This window comes from Oncorhynchus tshawytscha, linkage group LG13 (genome assembly GCF_018296145.1).
Source record: "Oncorhynchus tshawytscha isolate Ot180627B linkage group LG13, Otsh_v2.0, whole genome shotgun sequence".
Lineage (NCBI taxonomy): Eukaryota > Metazoa > Chordata > Actinopteri > Salmoniformes > Salmonidae > Oncorhynchus > Oncorhynchus tshawytscha.
Window position 1 is genome coordinate 84,508,268 of NC_056441.1, and position 15,000 is coordinate 84,523,267.

The 15,000-nt window shown below is 47.6% G+C and overlaps 1 protein-coding gene across 1 annotated transcript in view; it reads left to right on the top strand.

Annotated features, from left to right (window-relative positions):
* LOC112266197 (1-phosphatidylinositol 4,5-bisphosphate phosphodiesterase eta-1) overlaps positions 1 to 15,000 on the top strand; it is a 330,113-nt gene that overhangs the window by 98,082 nt on the left and 217,031 nt on the right. Inside the window, exons 11-12 of the mRNA XM_042296451.1 lie at positions 6,383 to 6,493; positions 10,412 to 10,564. Coding sequence (XP_042152385.1) covers positions 6,383 to 6,493; positions 10,412 to 10,564 — 264 coding nt within the window. The remainder of the gene's footprint in view (positions 1 to 6,382; positions 6,494 to 10,411; positions 10,565 to 15,000) is intronic.

The following is a 15,000-nucleotide window of genomic DNA, read 5'->3' on the forward strand; positions in this document are numbered from 1 at the left end:
GCGTGAGAGGGAGAAGAGGACTGAGAGAGAGAGACAGAGCGTGAGAGGGAGAAGAGGGCTGAGAGAGAACATGAGAGGGAGAAGAGGGCTGAGAGAGAGAGAACGTGAGAGGGAGAAGAGGGCTGAGAGAGACAGAGCGTGAGAGGGAGAAGAGGGCAGAGAGAGAACATGAGAGGGAGAAGAGGGCTGACAGAGAGAGAACGTGAGAGGGAGAAGAGGGCTGAGAGAGAGAGAGAGGAGATGAGGGCTGAGAGAGAGAGAGAGAGCGTGAGAGGGAGAAGAGGACTGAGAGAGAGAGACAGAGCATGAGAGGGAGAAGAGGGCTGAGAGAGAGAGAACGTGAGAGGGAGAAGAGGGCTGAGAGACAGAGAGAGAGAGAGAGAGAGAGAGAGAAAGGGTGAGTGTGGTAGTGGTGTGAAGGAGGACATTATTGACACTGAGAGGGATGCCTCTCTGCTGGACTCAAAGGATCTTATTGTTCTCTATCTATCTCTCTTTCTCTCTCTATCTCTCTCCCTCTCTCTCTCCCTCTCTATCTCCCCTTTCTCTCACTCTCTCTTTCTCTCTCCCTCTATAACTCTCTCTCAGTCTTTCTAACTCTAGCTCTCTCTCTATAACTCTCTCTCAGTCTCTCTCTCCCTCTCTCTCTCCCTCTCTCTCTCCCTCTCTCTCTCCCTCTCTCTCCCTCTCTTATATGCTGGAGGGTTAATGCTCTATTTGTTTTAGCGGTATCCACAGGGTTTTTCAGAGTTTGGGTGGAAGAGGACAGAGTTATAGTTTCCTGGTGTTTGGAAGGTGTGGTGTGCGCGATGGCTTCTCAGCCTAGCGCGGAGGGGACACTGTTGTTACGACATGGATTCAGGTGTGTTCCTGAGAATGGAGTTAAGGTGGATGAGGTTCTGCTTGCAGTTGGTGAACAGGTAGGAGCTGAATTTATACATTCCGCTTCCAGAATGAATCAAGCTGTGGTTGTGTTCATGAAAAGAGTACATTTGGTTGGTAGGCTCATTGCTAGTGGAATAGTTGTAAGGGGGGTGTTGGTGCCAATTTCACCTCTTTCTATCCCTTCGACAAGGGTGGTAGTTGCAAATTTGCCTCCATTTATTACGGATGATCAAATCAGGAAAGAGCTGAGTTGTTTTGGTAAGTTTGCTAGTGGGTTTCGTGTCCTGTCGGCAGGTTTTCAGGCAGATGCCATTAAGCATGTTGTTTCGTTCCGGAGCCAAGTGTTCATGCTTCGGAATAACAACGGGCAACAGCTAAATGTGCATTTTAAAGTGAGGCATGGGGAGGGGCTCTACACAAGGTTTTCCAGCACAGATAGTCTACGGTGTTTTGAGTGTGGGGATTTGGGGCATAAGAGCTTTGCGTGCCCACATAAAGGCCGTAGACAAGGTGAGGGTACAAGCGCCAGTGGGGGAAATCGAGGTCAAGGTGCAGGGGGCAATGAGACGCAGACAGCAGAGGCTGGGCCTAGTCATGCCCGTGATGATGGTGTAGTTGAGGCTGGGTCTAGTCAGGCTAGAGAAGGTGGTGTAGATGAGGCTGGGCCTAGTCAGGCTAGAGAAGGTGGTGTAGATGAGGCTGGGTCTAGTCAGGATATGGATGGTGGTGTAGATGAGACTGGGTCTAGTCAGGATATGGATGGTGGGTGTAGATTAGGCCGGGCCTAGTCAGGTTATAGATGGTGGTGTAGATGAGGCTGGGTCTAGTCCGGCTATAGATGGTGGTGTAGATGAGGCTAGGTCTAGTCATGTCATGGATGGTGGTGTAGATGAGACTGGGCCTAGTCATGTTATGGATGGTGGTGTAGATGAGGCTGGGTCTAGTCCGGCTATAGATGGTGGTGTAGATGAGGCTAGGTCTAGTCATGTCATGGATGGTGGTGTAGATGAGACTGGGCCTAGTCATGTTATGGATGGTGATGTAGATGAGGCTGGGCCTAGTCAGGTTATAGATGGTGTTGTAGATGAGGCTGGGTCAAATCAGGCTACAGATGGTGGTGTAGATGAGGCTGGGTCTAATCAGGCTACAGATGGTGGTGTAGATGAGGCTGGGTCTAGTCAGGTTATGGATGGTGGGGTAGCTGAGGCTGGGCCTTATCAGGATATGGATAGTGGTGTAGATGAGGCTGGGTCTAGTCAGGTTATGCTAGTGGATGAGGAGAGTATAGTAGGGAAGGATAATCGACTAGGGGGGTGGAGGAAGGTGTCATTCTGAAGAGGAAAAAGGAGGAGATGAAAGGAGGTGGGAGAGACTGGTGTGGTCAAAGGCACCAAGGGACCTTTGCCTGGTCCTGGGGGGGAGACCCCGACTAGAGAGAAAGGGCAGGTGGTCTGATGGGAGATGGAGAAGAGGAGAAGGAAAGTGAGTCTGAGGAAGAGGATGATGAGGAGGCCTTTTTTTCAGACTTTTCCTCAATGGGTCCAGAGCTGACAGCCAGTCAAGCAGAGGGGTCAAAGTACACGGTGAGGGAACTGACAAGGTTCCTGAATGAAACCAAGGGGAAAAAAGTACATCTTGAGGCTTTTTTTTCTGATCCGAGAAAGTTTGTAAGATCAGTACAACATGCAATGAAAAACTAGGGTGAGTGCAGCCCAACACAAGACAGTAAACATGGGTGAAGGTCTTTGGGACTAGGGTGAGTGCAGCCCAACACAAGACAGTAAACATGGGTGAAGGTCTTTGGGACTAGGGTGAGTGCAGCCCAACACAAGACAGTAAACATGGGTGAAGGTCTTTGGGACTAGGGTGAGTGCAGCCCAACACAAGACAGTAAACATGGGTGAAGGTCTTTGGGACTAGGGTGAGTGCAGCCCAACACAAGACAGTAAACATGGGTGAAGGTCTTTGGGACTAGGGTGAGTGCAGCCCAACACAAGACAGTAAACATGGGTGAAGGTCTTTGTGTCTAGGGTGAGTGCAGCCCAACACAAGACAGTAAACATGGGTGAAGGTCTTTGGGACTAGGGTGAGTGCAGCCCAACACAAGACAGTAAACATGGGTGAAGGTCTTTGTGTCTAGGGTGAGTGCAGCCCAACACAAGACAGTAAACATGGGTGAAGGTCTTTGGGACTAGGTGAGTGCAGCCCAACACAAGACAGTAAACATGGGTGAAGGTCTTTGGGACTAGGGTGAGTGCAGCCCAACACAAGACAGTAAACATGGGTGAAGGTCTTTGTGTCTAGGGTGAGTGCAGCCCAACACAAGACAGTAAACATGGGTGAAGGTCTTTGGGACTAGGGTGAGTGCAGCCCAACACAAGACAGTAAACATGGGTGAAGGTCTTTGGGACTAGGGTGAGTGCAGCCCAACACAAGACAGTAAACATGGGTGAAGGTCTTTGGGACTAGGGTGAGTGCAGCCCAACACAAGACAGTAAACATGGGTGAAGGTCTTTGGGACTAGGGTGAGTGCAGCCCAACACAAGACAGTAAACATGGGTGAAGGTCTTTGGGACTAGGGTGAGTGCAGCCCAACACAAGACAGTAAACATGGGTGAAGGTCTTTGGGACTAGGGTGAGTGCAGCCCAACACAAGACAGTAAACATGGGTGAAGGTCTTTGGGACTAGGGTGAGTGCAGCCCAACACAAGACAGTAAACATGGGTGAAGGTCTTTGGGACTAGGGTGAGTGCAGCCCAACACAAGACAGTAAACATGGGTGAAGGTCTTTGGGACTAGGGTGAGTGCAGCCCAACACAAGACAGTAAACATGGGTGAAGGTCTTTGGGACTAGGGTGAGTGCAGCCCAACACAAGACAGTAAACATGGGTGAAGGTCTTTGGGACTAGGGTGAGTGCAGCACGGACTCTGTTTTACATGTCCAGGAATCAGAGAAGTAGGCTCTTGGGTTCTACCATTCTCCCGGTTGGATCACCACGTAACCAAGGCTGTCTATTTCACCAGGGCCTCGGCAGGCATCCTATTGGAAGTTTAATGTAAAGGTCTTACAAGATGGGAAACATGGAGGCAGCAAAGAGAGGAGTATGAGTCTCTTAGTCAATGGTGGGATGTTGGGAAAGTCCAAATTCGGCTTTTCTGTCAACAGTACACTCATTCTCAGAGTCTAGGAGAGTGTTGGGGGAACTAGAGTGTTGTATTAGTGAGATAGAGGTAGAGATGGTGGGGCAAGGCAATGTCGGCCTCCAGACTAATTTAGCTGAATTATGTAGGGACCTGGGCTGCTTTTTCCAGGTTAAAGCAAAGGGAACACTTGTAAGAGCTAGGTTCTCCATGCTCAAGGAGATGGATGCTCCCAGCTCCTTCTTCTTTGGTTTGGAAAGACAGTGGTGAAGCCAAGGGTATGCATTGTCTACGGCTGTCTGATGGGCGGGTGACCTCTGTGGTGGGGTAGAAGCGGGAGCGGACTGTGGAGTTTTATACTGAGTTGTATAGGGCAGAAATGTATGATCCTATGTGTGCTCAGGTCTTGTTTGCAGAACTCCCTAAGCTCTCTTTGGCACAGAGGTATAAAATGGACATTCATCTGTTGTCCCATGAACTGGCAGTGGCCATAACCCAGATGTCCCCTGGCTATGCATCGGGGGTCAATGGACTCCCAGTGGACTTTTATGAAAAATTCTGGGGACTAATTGGACGGGACTTTTTGAGTGTTGTATAGTACACAAGGACCAGCCATATTCTGTACCGGGAGGCTCATACACGGACACCGTGTTCTCAATCAGGGACATGTTGGACTTGTCATGAGATTCTAATGTGAACTTTGGACTGGTCTCTTTAGATCAAGAGAAGGCATATACAGTTATATACATTAGCCATTGAGCCTTTTTTTGGGCCTGCTACGCAGGAGACTGCAGGGAGTGTGCTGGACAGGCATGGGTGTGTTGACAGGCATAGCAGTGTCAGCACATGCAGATGATGTTTCCGTGATGGTCAGGATATGCAGGCACTAGAGACTAGTCTTAAAGTGTACGAGGGAGCTTCATCAGCTAAGGTAAACTGGGGCAAGTTCGAAGCTCTGTTATGTGGGGCATGGGGGGATGTTGGGGGTGTACCTGGGCTCAGAGAGGTGGGTCAGGATAACTGGGAGGGGCTGACACAGGCAGTGGTGTCAAGACTGGCCAGGTGGATGTGGCTCCTGTACCAAGTGTCATATAGAGGAAGGGTGCTGATAATCAACAACCTGGTGGCATCTTTCCTGTGGCATAAACTGGCTGTCCTCAAGCCCCCCCGCCGGCCAGCAACGCAAGCTGGTGGAATTTATCTGGTTGGGTTCATCACTGGCTGAGGGAGGCAGTGTTGTACATGTCCGTCCACGTAGGAGGACAGGGCCTGGTGGAACCAGAGAGCAGGGTGGCTGCTTTCCGACTAAAGGCAGTGCAGAGACTGCTGTACCATACTGATGTCTGCTGGAGGGAACCAGCATGCTGAGGAGAGCTGGCGGATTAGAGTTGGACCGGCAGCTGTTCCTCATGAGGCTGGAGAGGCTGATTTTTACTCTGCAGTGCTGAAGGCCTGGCAGCTGCTAAGACCCCCACGAGAAGTGAGTGTGGAGCCTGTGCTTTGGGTGTGGGAGGAGCCTATCTTCCACAACCCAGCCATCCCTTTGAGATTGGTTCAGTCGGCCACCCTGCAGAGGCGACTGATGGCAGGGGGTTTACAAAGGCTGGGTGACCTGAGACTGCTGGGAGAGGAGGAGTGGAAAACCCCTGAAGTCCTGGCACAACAAACAGTAATAATGTCTCTTAGGCTGCTGGAGAGATTCCTGGAGGAGGTCCAGGAGGCACTGTCTGAGCCAGTAAGGGGAGTGTGGGGCACCAATGTTTCCACCACTGCAGGTGACGGCAGAGACTGGGGGTCTGGCAAGGGGGTCTGGAGGACTTGTTTGATTTTAACACTCCTAGCCTGGGGGAGTTTGAGGAGGTGGGAGGTAAAGCCCTCTACAACCTCTGCGCGGTTAGTAACAAAGGTTAGTAACATTAGGAGCCTTTCAGTAGTGGAGGCACATCAGTGGCAGGGGGTATGTGGGGTGGAGAGTATGGTGGGGTTTAGCTAGAGGGGGCTCTACAAACCCCCAGTACCAAAGAGGTCAGGGGACCTCCAGTAGAGGTTTCTACATGGAGCCCTGGACAGTAACAGCTGGTTGGTACGGGTTGAACCGGGAGTCAGCCAGGGGTGTTCTTTCTGTGTTGAGAGCAAAACTGTGATTCATGTGTTTTCTCTGTGCGCCAGGTTAAGGCCATTAATGTCTTTGTTGGAATGTCTGTGTGAGAGGTTGGGGGTGGAGTTTACTGTTGGGATGTTTATAATGGTGTACAGGTATTCAAATAAGGAGAAGGCCAAATGTGTTGAGTTGAATTTTCTGTTTTCTCTCTCTCTCTCTCTCTCTCTCTCTCTCTCTCTCTCTCTCGCTCTCCAGGGGAAGCGTCTCCCTCCCTACCTGTCTGTGGATGTTGAGGAGGGGGAGGTGTCAGATGATGACGACAGTGCTGATGAGATTGACGACAACTTTAAACTAAAGAACAGCAATGTAAGTTACAACAAGTCAAAGCCACGGTGCGGCAGATAGCCTAGTGGTTAGAGGCAGGTAGCCTAGTGGTTAGAGGCAGTAGAGGCAGATAGCCTAGTGGTTAGAGGCAGGTAGCCTAGTGGTTAGAGGCAGATAGCCTAGTGGTTAGAGGCAGGTAGCCTAGTGGTTAGAGGCAGGTAGCCTAGTGGTTAGAGGCAGTAGAGGCAGATAGCCTAGTGGTTAGAGGCAGGTAGCCTAGTGGTTAGAGGCAGGTAGCCTAGTGGTTAGAGGCAGATAGCCTAGTGGTTAGAGGCAGATACCCTAGTGGTTAGAGGCAGGTAGCCTAGTGGTTAGAGGCAGATAGCCTAGTGGTTAGAGGCAGATAGCCTAGTGGTTAGAGGCAGGTAGCCTAGTGGTTAGAGGCAGATAGCCTAGTGGTTAGAGGCAGGTAGCCTAGTGGTTAGAGACAGGTAGCTTAGTGGTTAGAGGCAGCTAGCCTAGTGGTTAGAGATAGTAGAGGCAGATAGCCTAGTGGTTAGAGGCAGATAGCCTAGTGGTTAGAGGCAGGTAGCCTAGTGGTTAGAGGCAGGTAGCCTAGTGGTTAGAGGCAGGTAGCCTAGTGGTTAGAGGCAGGTAGCCTAGTGGTTAGAGGCAGGTAGCCTAGTGGTTAGAGGCAGGTAGCCTAGTGGTTAGAGGCAGGTAGCCTAGTGGTTAGAGAGTTGGACTAGTAAGTGAAAGGTTGCAAGATTGGAACCCCCGAGCTGACAAGGTGAAAATATGTCATTCTGCCCCTGAACAAGGCAGTTAACCCACTGTTCCTAGACCGTCATTGTAAATAAGAATGTGTTCTTTACTGACTTGCCTAGTTAAATAAAGGTTCAATAAAATAAATAAAAAATGTTCTCACATGCAGCTATAATCCTTTTCACAGTTCAGTAATTCAGGGGGCTGGTGCAGTTCAGTAATTCAGGGGGCTGGTGCAGTTCAGCTGGTGCAGTTCAGTAATTCAGGGGGCTGGTGCAGTTCAGTAATTCAGGGGCTGGTGCAGTTCAGTAATTCAGGGGCTGGTGCAGTTCAGTAATTCAGGGGCTGGTGCAGTTCAATAATTCAGGGGCTGGTGCAGTTCAGTAATTCAGGGGCTGGTGCAGTTCAGTAATTCAGGGGCTGGTGCAGTTCAGTAATTCAGGGGGTGCAGTTCAGTAATTCAGGGGCTGGTGCAGTTCAGTAATTCAGGGGGCTGGTGCAGTTCAGTAATTCAGGGGGTGCTGGTGCAGTTCAGTAATTCAGGGGCTGGTGCAGTTCAGTAATTCAGGGGCTGGTGCAGTTCAGTAATTCAGGGGGCTGGTGCAGTTCAGTAATTCAATTCAATAATTCAGGGGCTGGTGCAGTTCAGTAATTCAGGGGGTGCTGGTGCAGTTCAAGTAATTCAGGGGCTGGTGCAGTTCAGTAATTCAGGGGCTGGTGCAGTTCAGCAGTTCAGTTCAATTTCAGGGGCTGGTGTTCAGTTCAGTAATTCAGGGGGGCTGGTGCAGTTCAGTAATTCAGGGGGCTGGTGCAGTTCAGTAATTCAGGGGGCTGGTGCAGTTCAGTAATTCAGGGGCTGGTGCAGTTCAATAATTCAGGGGTGCTGGTACAGTTCAGTTCAGAAATTCAGGGGCTGGTGCAGTTCAGTAATTCAGGGGCTGGGGCTGCAGTTCAGTAATTCAGGGGCTGGTGCAGTTCAAGGTGGGGCTGGTGCAGTTCAATAATTCAGGGGCTGGTGCAGTTCAGTAATTCAGGGGCTGGTGCAGTTCAATAATTCAGGGGCTGGTGTGGGGCTGGTGCAGTTCAGTAATTCAGGGGCTGGTGCAGTTCAGTAATTCAGGGGCTGGTGCAGTTCAATAATTCAGGGGCTGGTGCAGTTCAGGTAATTCAGGGGGCTGGTGCAGTTCAGTAATTCAGGGGCTGGTGCAGTTCAGTAATTCAGGGGCTGGTGCAGTTCTGGGGGCTGGTGCAGTTCAGTAATTCAGGGGCTGGTGCAGTTCAATAATTCAGGGGGCTGGTGCAGTTCAGTAATTCAGGGGGCTGGTGCAGTTCAGTAATTCAGAGGGCTGGTGCAGTTCAATAATTCAGAGGACTGGTGCAGTGTGAAGGCCTGTCCACTAATCAGTGTGTTGTCACCGGGTGAGTGACAGGCCATGCAATGGACTCCTAATGACAGTATTGAGCTAAAATTAGGGCTGGTAATTGCCAGGGTCCTAATGGTATGATATTATCATGATACTTAGGTGCCAATACGATATGTATTACAATTCTCACAATTTTCTATGTATTGCAATTGGTTGTTCCAAACATATCTGCTACTCTGCTGCAGAGAGACTAAATAGTTTTGATTAATCATGGAATTAAAAGTACTGAAAACATGTTGGCTCACTATCTAAAAAGAAGACGGAGAACGAGTTATAGGGATGTAAAATACTGTCGTTTTGGTACAGGTACAGCCGACTGCTGCTAGCTAACACTACCTAGCAAAATACACGTACAGTACCAGTCCAAAGGACTTTAATGCTGCGAAGGTATGACAGACGATTAGCCGAGTTGTGTTTGGGACTAATTCATGTTTAACGAGCCTGTCGCAGTGAATTATTATCTTCGTTATACAATACACCTCGACTAAGTTGCCCGGAAAAGCAAAAGGAATGGGAAACATGATTTCCCCCTAATTCATTTCTGATTTAATTTCTGACATCTGGAATGGACTCATAAATATATGATAATTATGTGTTTAACATTACATCATCTTTTGTTACATTCAATTGTTTTTTTCATGAGGTTTACGGAGCTACAGCTACTGATCTAGGATCAGTTTATACTGTCTGAATAACTTTTTGGAGTAGGGTTATCTGGTCCTAGATCTGTCGTTGGAGACAACTTCTACCTCGAGCTGAGGAAAGCAAGCTACAGCTGCCATTTCGGCCATAGAGAGTGCTTTCTCATATGCCATTTGGGATCTTGGCTAGTTTCCCTCATTCCCAGTGAAGAGAGGGTGATATTTAGAGCCAATTAAAGTAGTGAGATATATGCTGATTTAAAGGTGTGATCAGGACTGGAGCCAGGATTGATCTGTTCACACTCTGTCTGTCTGTACTGCTAGCACTGCTTGTACTGGGCTGGCCGGTCTGTCTGTCTACTGCTAGTACTGCCAGGACTACACTAATGACCTGGTGTATTTAACCAGGGACAGATGGTTTCACAACCAATACAACTCATCTCTCTCTCTCTCTCTCTCTCTCTCTCTCTCCCCCTCTCTCTCTTCCCCCCCTCTCTCTCTCTCTCCCCCCCCCTCTCTCTCTCTCTCTCTCGCTCTCCCTCTCTCTCTCTCTCTCTCTCTCTCTCTCTCTCTCTCTCTCTCTCTCTCTCTCTCTCTCTCTCTCTCTCTCTCTCTCTTTCTCTCTCTCTCTCTGTCTCTCTCTCTCTCTCCCCCTCTCTCTCTCTCTTTCTCTCCCCCTCTCTCTCTCTTTCTCTCTCTCTCTCTCTCTCTCTCTCTCTCTCTCTCTGTCTCTCTCTCTCTCTCCCCTCTCTCTCTCTCTCTTTCTCTCTCTCTCTCTCTCTCCCTCTCTCTCTCTGTCTCTCTCTCCCTCTCCCTCTCTCTCCCTCTCTCTCTCTCTGTCTCTCTGTCTCTCTCTCTCTCTCTCTCTCACTCTCTCTCTCTCTCTCTCTCTCTCTCTCTCTCTCTCTCTCTCTCTCTCTCTCTCTCTCTCCCTCTCTCTCTCTCTCCCTCTCTCTCTCCCTCTCTCTCTCTCTCTCTCTCTCTCTCTGTCTCTCTGTCTCTCTCTCTCTCTCTCTCTCTCTCTCTCTCTCTCCCTCTCTCTCTCTTTCTCTCTCTCTCTCACTCTCTCTCTCTCCCCTCACTCTCTCTCTCTCTCTCTCTCTCTCTCTCTCTCTCCCTCCCTTCTTCAGAGTAATGGTAACCACCAAGTGGAAAGTTACATCAGGAAGAAGCTGGACTCTCTGTTGAAGGAGGCTCAGATTGGAGACAAGGAGGACACAGACAGCTCCAGCATCAGAGCCCTGCTCAGAGCCACACACGTGGGCCTGCAGAAGAACCTACCGGTACACACACACACACACACAGCTGATCCCAGGTCTGTGCCTAAGTGGAACTTCTCCCCTGAGCTGGTTGGTATTTCTCTGAATGGAGATACTGTACAATATGTTGTTAGTTGAGAGAAACATGTCTGTCTCTTCTATTAATATTTAATTTCCTCCGTTGGTTCTGTGTTTAGAATAATAGGTCTCCAAGCATCCATGTTAATGGAATGTGTCTGACAGTATGAGCAGGGAGTTCCTATACTCCTCTCTCTCTCTCTCTCTCTCTCTCTCTCTCTCTCTCTCTCTCTCTCTCTCTCTCTCTCTCTCTCTCTCTCTCTCTCTCTCTCTCTCTCTCTCTCTCTCTCTCTCTCTCTCTCTCTCTGTCTCTCTCTGTCAATTCAATTCAATTCAATTCAAGGGCTTTATTGGCATGAGAAACATGTGTTAACATTGCCAAAGCAAGTGAGGTAGGTAGACAACATACAAAGTGAATATATAAAGTGAAAAACAACAAAAATTAACAGTAAACATTACACATACAGAGGTTTAAAAACAGTAAAGACATTACAAATGTCATATTATATATATATACAGTGTTCTAACAATGTACAAATGGCTAAAGGACACAAGATAAAATAAATAAGCATAAATATGGGTTGTATTTACAATGGTGTTTGTTCTTCACTGGTTGCCCTTTTCTCGTGGCAACAGGTCACAAATCTTGCTGCTGTGATGGCACACTGTGGAATTTCACCCAGTAGATATGGGAGTTTTTCAAAATTGGATTTGTTTTCAAATTCTTTGTGGATCTGTGTAATCTGAGGGAAATATGTCTCTCTAATATGGTCATACATTGGGCAGGAGGTTAGGAAGTGCAGCTCAGTTTCCACCTCATTTTGTGGGCAGTGAGCACATAGCCTGTCTTCTCTTGAGAGCCATGTCTGCCTACGGCGGCCTTTCTCAATAGCAAGGCTATGCTCACTGAGTCTGTACATAGTCAAGGCTTTCCTTAATTTTGGGTCAGTCACAGTGGTCAGGTATTCTGCCGCTGTGTACTCTCTGTGTAGGGCCAAATAGCATTCTAGTTTGCTCTGTTTTTTTGTTAATTCTTTCCAATGTGTTAAGTAGTTATCTTTTTGTTTTCTCATGATTTGGTTGGGTCTAATTGTGCTGCTGTCCTGGGGCTCTGTAGTGTGTGTTTGTGTTTGTGAACAGAGCCCCAGGACCAGCTTGCTTAGGGGACTCTTCTCCAGGTTCATCTCTCTGTAGGTGATGGCTTTGTTATGGAAGGTTTGTGAATCGCTTCCTTTTAGGTGGTTGTAGAATTTAACAGCTCTTTTCTGGATTTTGATAATTAGTGGGTATCGGCCTAATTCTGCTCTGCATGCATTATTTGGTGTTCTACGTTGTACACGGAGGATATTTTTGCAGAATTCTGCGTGCAGAGTCTCAATTTGGTGTTTGTCCCATTTTGTGAAGTCTTGGTTGGTGAGCGGACCCCAGACCTCACAACCATAAAGGGCAATGGGCTCTATGACTGATTCAAGTATTTTTAGCCAGATCCTAATTGGTATGTTGAAATTTATGTTTCTTTTGATGGCATAGAATGCCCTTCTTGCCTTGTCTCTCAGATCGTTCACAGCTTTGTGGAAGTTACCTGTGGTGCTGATGTTTAGGCCAAGGTATGTATAGTTTTTTGTGTGCTCTAGGGCAACAGTGTCTAGATGGAATTTGTATTTGTGGTCCTGGTGACTGGACCTTTTTGGAACACCATTATTTTGGTCTTACTGAGATTTACTGTCAGGGCCCAGGTCTGACAGAATCTGTGCATAAGATCTAGGTGCTGCTGTAGGCCCTCCTTGGTTGGTGACAGAAGCACCAGATCATCAGCAAACAGCAGACATTTGACTTCGGATTCTAGCAGGGGGAGGCCGGGTGCTGCAGACTTTTCTAGTGCCCTCGCCAATTCGTTGATATATATGTTGAAGAGGGTGGGGCTTAAGCTGCATCCCTGTCTAACCCCACGACCCTGTGTGAAGAAATGTGTGTGTTTTTTGCCAATTTTAACCGCACACTTGTTGTTTGTGTACATGGATTTTATAATGTCGTATGTTTTACCCCCAACACCACTTTCCATCAGTTTGTATAGCAGACCCTCATGCCAGATTGAGTCGAAGGCTTTTTTGAAATCAACAAAGCATGAGAAGACTTTGCCTTTGTTTTGGTTTGTTTGATTGTCAATTAGGGTGTGCAGGGTGAATACATGGTCTGTTGTACGGTAATTTGGTAAAAAGCCAATTTGACATTTGCTCAGTACATTGTTTTCATTGAGGAAATGTACGAGTCTGCTGTTAATAATAATGCAGAGGATTTTCCCAAGGTTACTGTTGACACATATTCCACGGTAGTTATTGGGGTCAAATTTGTCTCCACTTTTGTGGATTGGGGTGATCAGTCCTTGGTTCCAAATATTGGGGAAGATGCCAGAGCTAAGTATGATGTTAAAGAGTTTTAGTATAGCCAATTGGAATTTGTTGTCTGTATATTTGATCATTTCATTGAGGATACCATCAACACCACAGGCCTTTTTGGGTTGGAGGGTTTTTATTTTGTCCTGTAACTCTTTCAATGTAATTGGAGAATCCAGTGGGTTCTGGTAGTCTTTAATAGTTGATTCTAAGATCTGTGTTTGATCATGTATATGTTTTTGCTCTTTATTCTTTGTTATAGAGCCAAAAAGATTGGAGAAGTGGTTTACCCATACATCTCCATTTTGGATAGATAATTCTTCGTGTTGTTGTTTGTTTAGTGTTTTCCAATTTTCCCAGAAGTGGTTAGAGTCTATGGATTCTTCAATTGCATTGAGCTGATTTCTGACATGCTGTTCCTTCTTTTTCCGTAGTGTATTTCTGTATTGTTTTAGTGATTCACCATAGTGAAGGCGTAGACTCAGGTTTTCCGGGTCTCTATGTTTTTGGTTGGACAGGTTTCTCAATTTCTTTCTTAGATTTTTGCATTCTTCATCAAACCATTTGTCATTATTGTTAATTTTCTTCGGTTTTCTATTTGAGATTTTTAGATTTGATAGGGAAGCTGAGAGGTCAAATATACTGTTAAGATTTTCTACTGCCAAGTTTACACCTTCACTATTACAGTGGAACGTTTTACCCAGGAAATTGTCTAAGAGGGATTGAATTTGTTGTTGCCTAATTGTTTTTGGTAGGTTTCCAAACTGCATTCCTTCCATCTATAGCATTTCTTAATGTTACTCAGTTCCTTTGGCTTTGATGCCTCATGATTGAGTATTGCTCTGTTTAAGTAGACTGTGATTTTGCTGTGGTCTGATAGGGGTGTCAGTGGGCTGACTGTGAACGCTCTGAGAGACTCTGGGTTGAGGTCAGTGATAAAGTAGTCTACAGTACTACTGCCAAGAGATGAGCTATAGGTGTACCTACCATAGGAGTCCCCTCGAAGCCTACCGTTGACTATGTACATACCCAGCGTGCGACAGAGCTGCAGGAGTTGTGACCCGTTTTTGTTGGTTATGTTGTCATAGTTGTGCCTAGGGGGGCATATGGGGGAGGGAATGCTGTCACCTCCAGGCAGGTGTTTGTCCCCCTGTGTGCTGAGGGTGTCAGGTTCTTGTCCGGTTCTGGCATTTAGGTCACCACAGACTAGTACATGTCCCTGGGCCTGGAAATGATTGATTTCCCCCTCCAGGATGGAGAAGCTGTCTTCATTAAAATATGGGGATTCTAGTGGGGGATATAGGTAGCACACAGGAGGACATTTTTCTCTGTTAGGATAATTTCTTTTTGAATTTCTAGCCAAATGTAGAATGTTCCTGTTTTGATTAATTTAATGGAGTGAGTTAGGTCTGCTCTATACCAAATTAGCATACCCCTGAGTCCCTTCCCTGTTTCACACCTGGTAGTTTGGTGGATGGGACTACCAGCTCTCTGTAACCTAGAGGGCAACCAGTGGGTCCATCTCCTCTATACCAGGTTTCTTGCAGGATGACAATGTCTGTATTACCGATTTCTTTGGTGAAGTCCGGGTTTCTGCTCTTTAGGCTAAAGGCAGATGACCTCAGGCCTTGGATATTCCAGGATAATATAGTGAAGGCTTTTTGTTCCATAGAGTGTCCAATGTTGTTGGTCGTGGTTTAGCCTCAGGCCAGTAAGTGTGAGCAGAGCCTGCTGAGCATCTGGTACATGCCATTGGCTTGGGCGAGTGTGAGAGTGGGGGTTGGGACTGTTTGCCCGCTCACTACCTGGGCGTATGTGTGGCTTCCATGTTGAGGCCCTCTTTGCGGGGGTGGGGTGCATGGGGTGGGCAGGAGTAGCATAGGTCTGATCTGAGGGGGCCTAAATGGAGTGTGGGCATGGTTGACGTGGGAGGGTGTTGATTGGTTGGGGTGGGGGTGTGGATGTGTCTGGGTGTACTGTGGTCTGGAT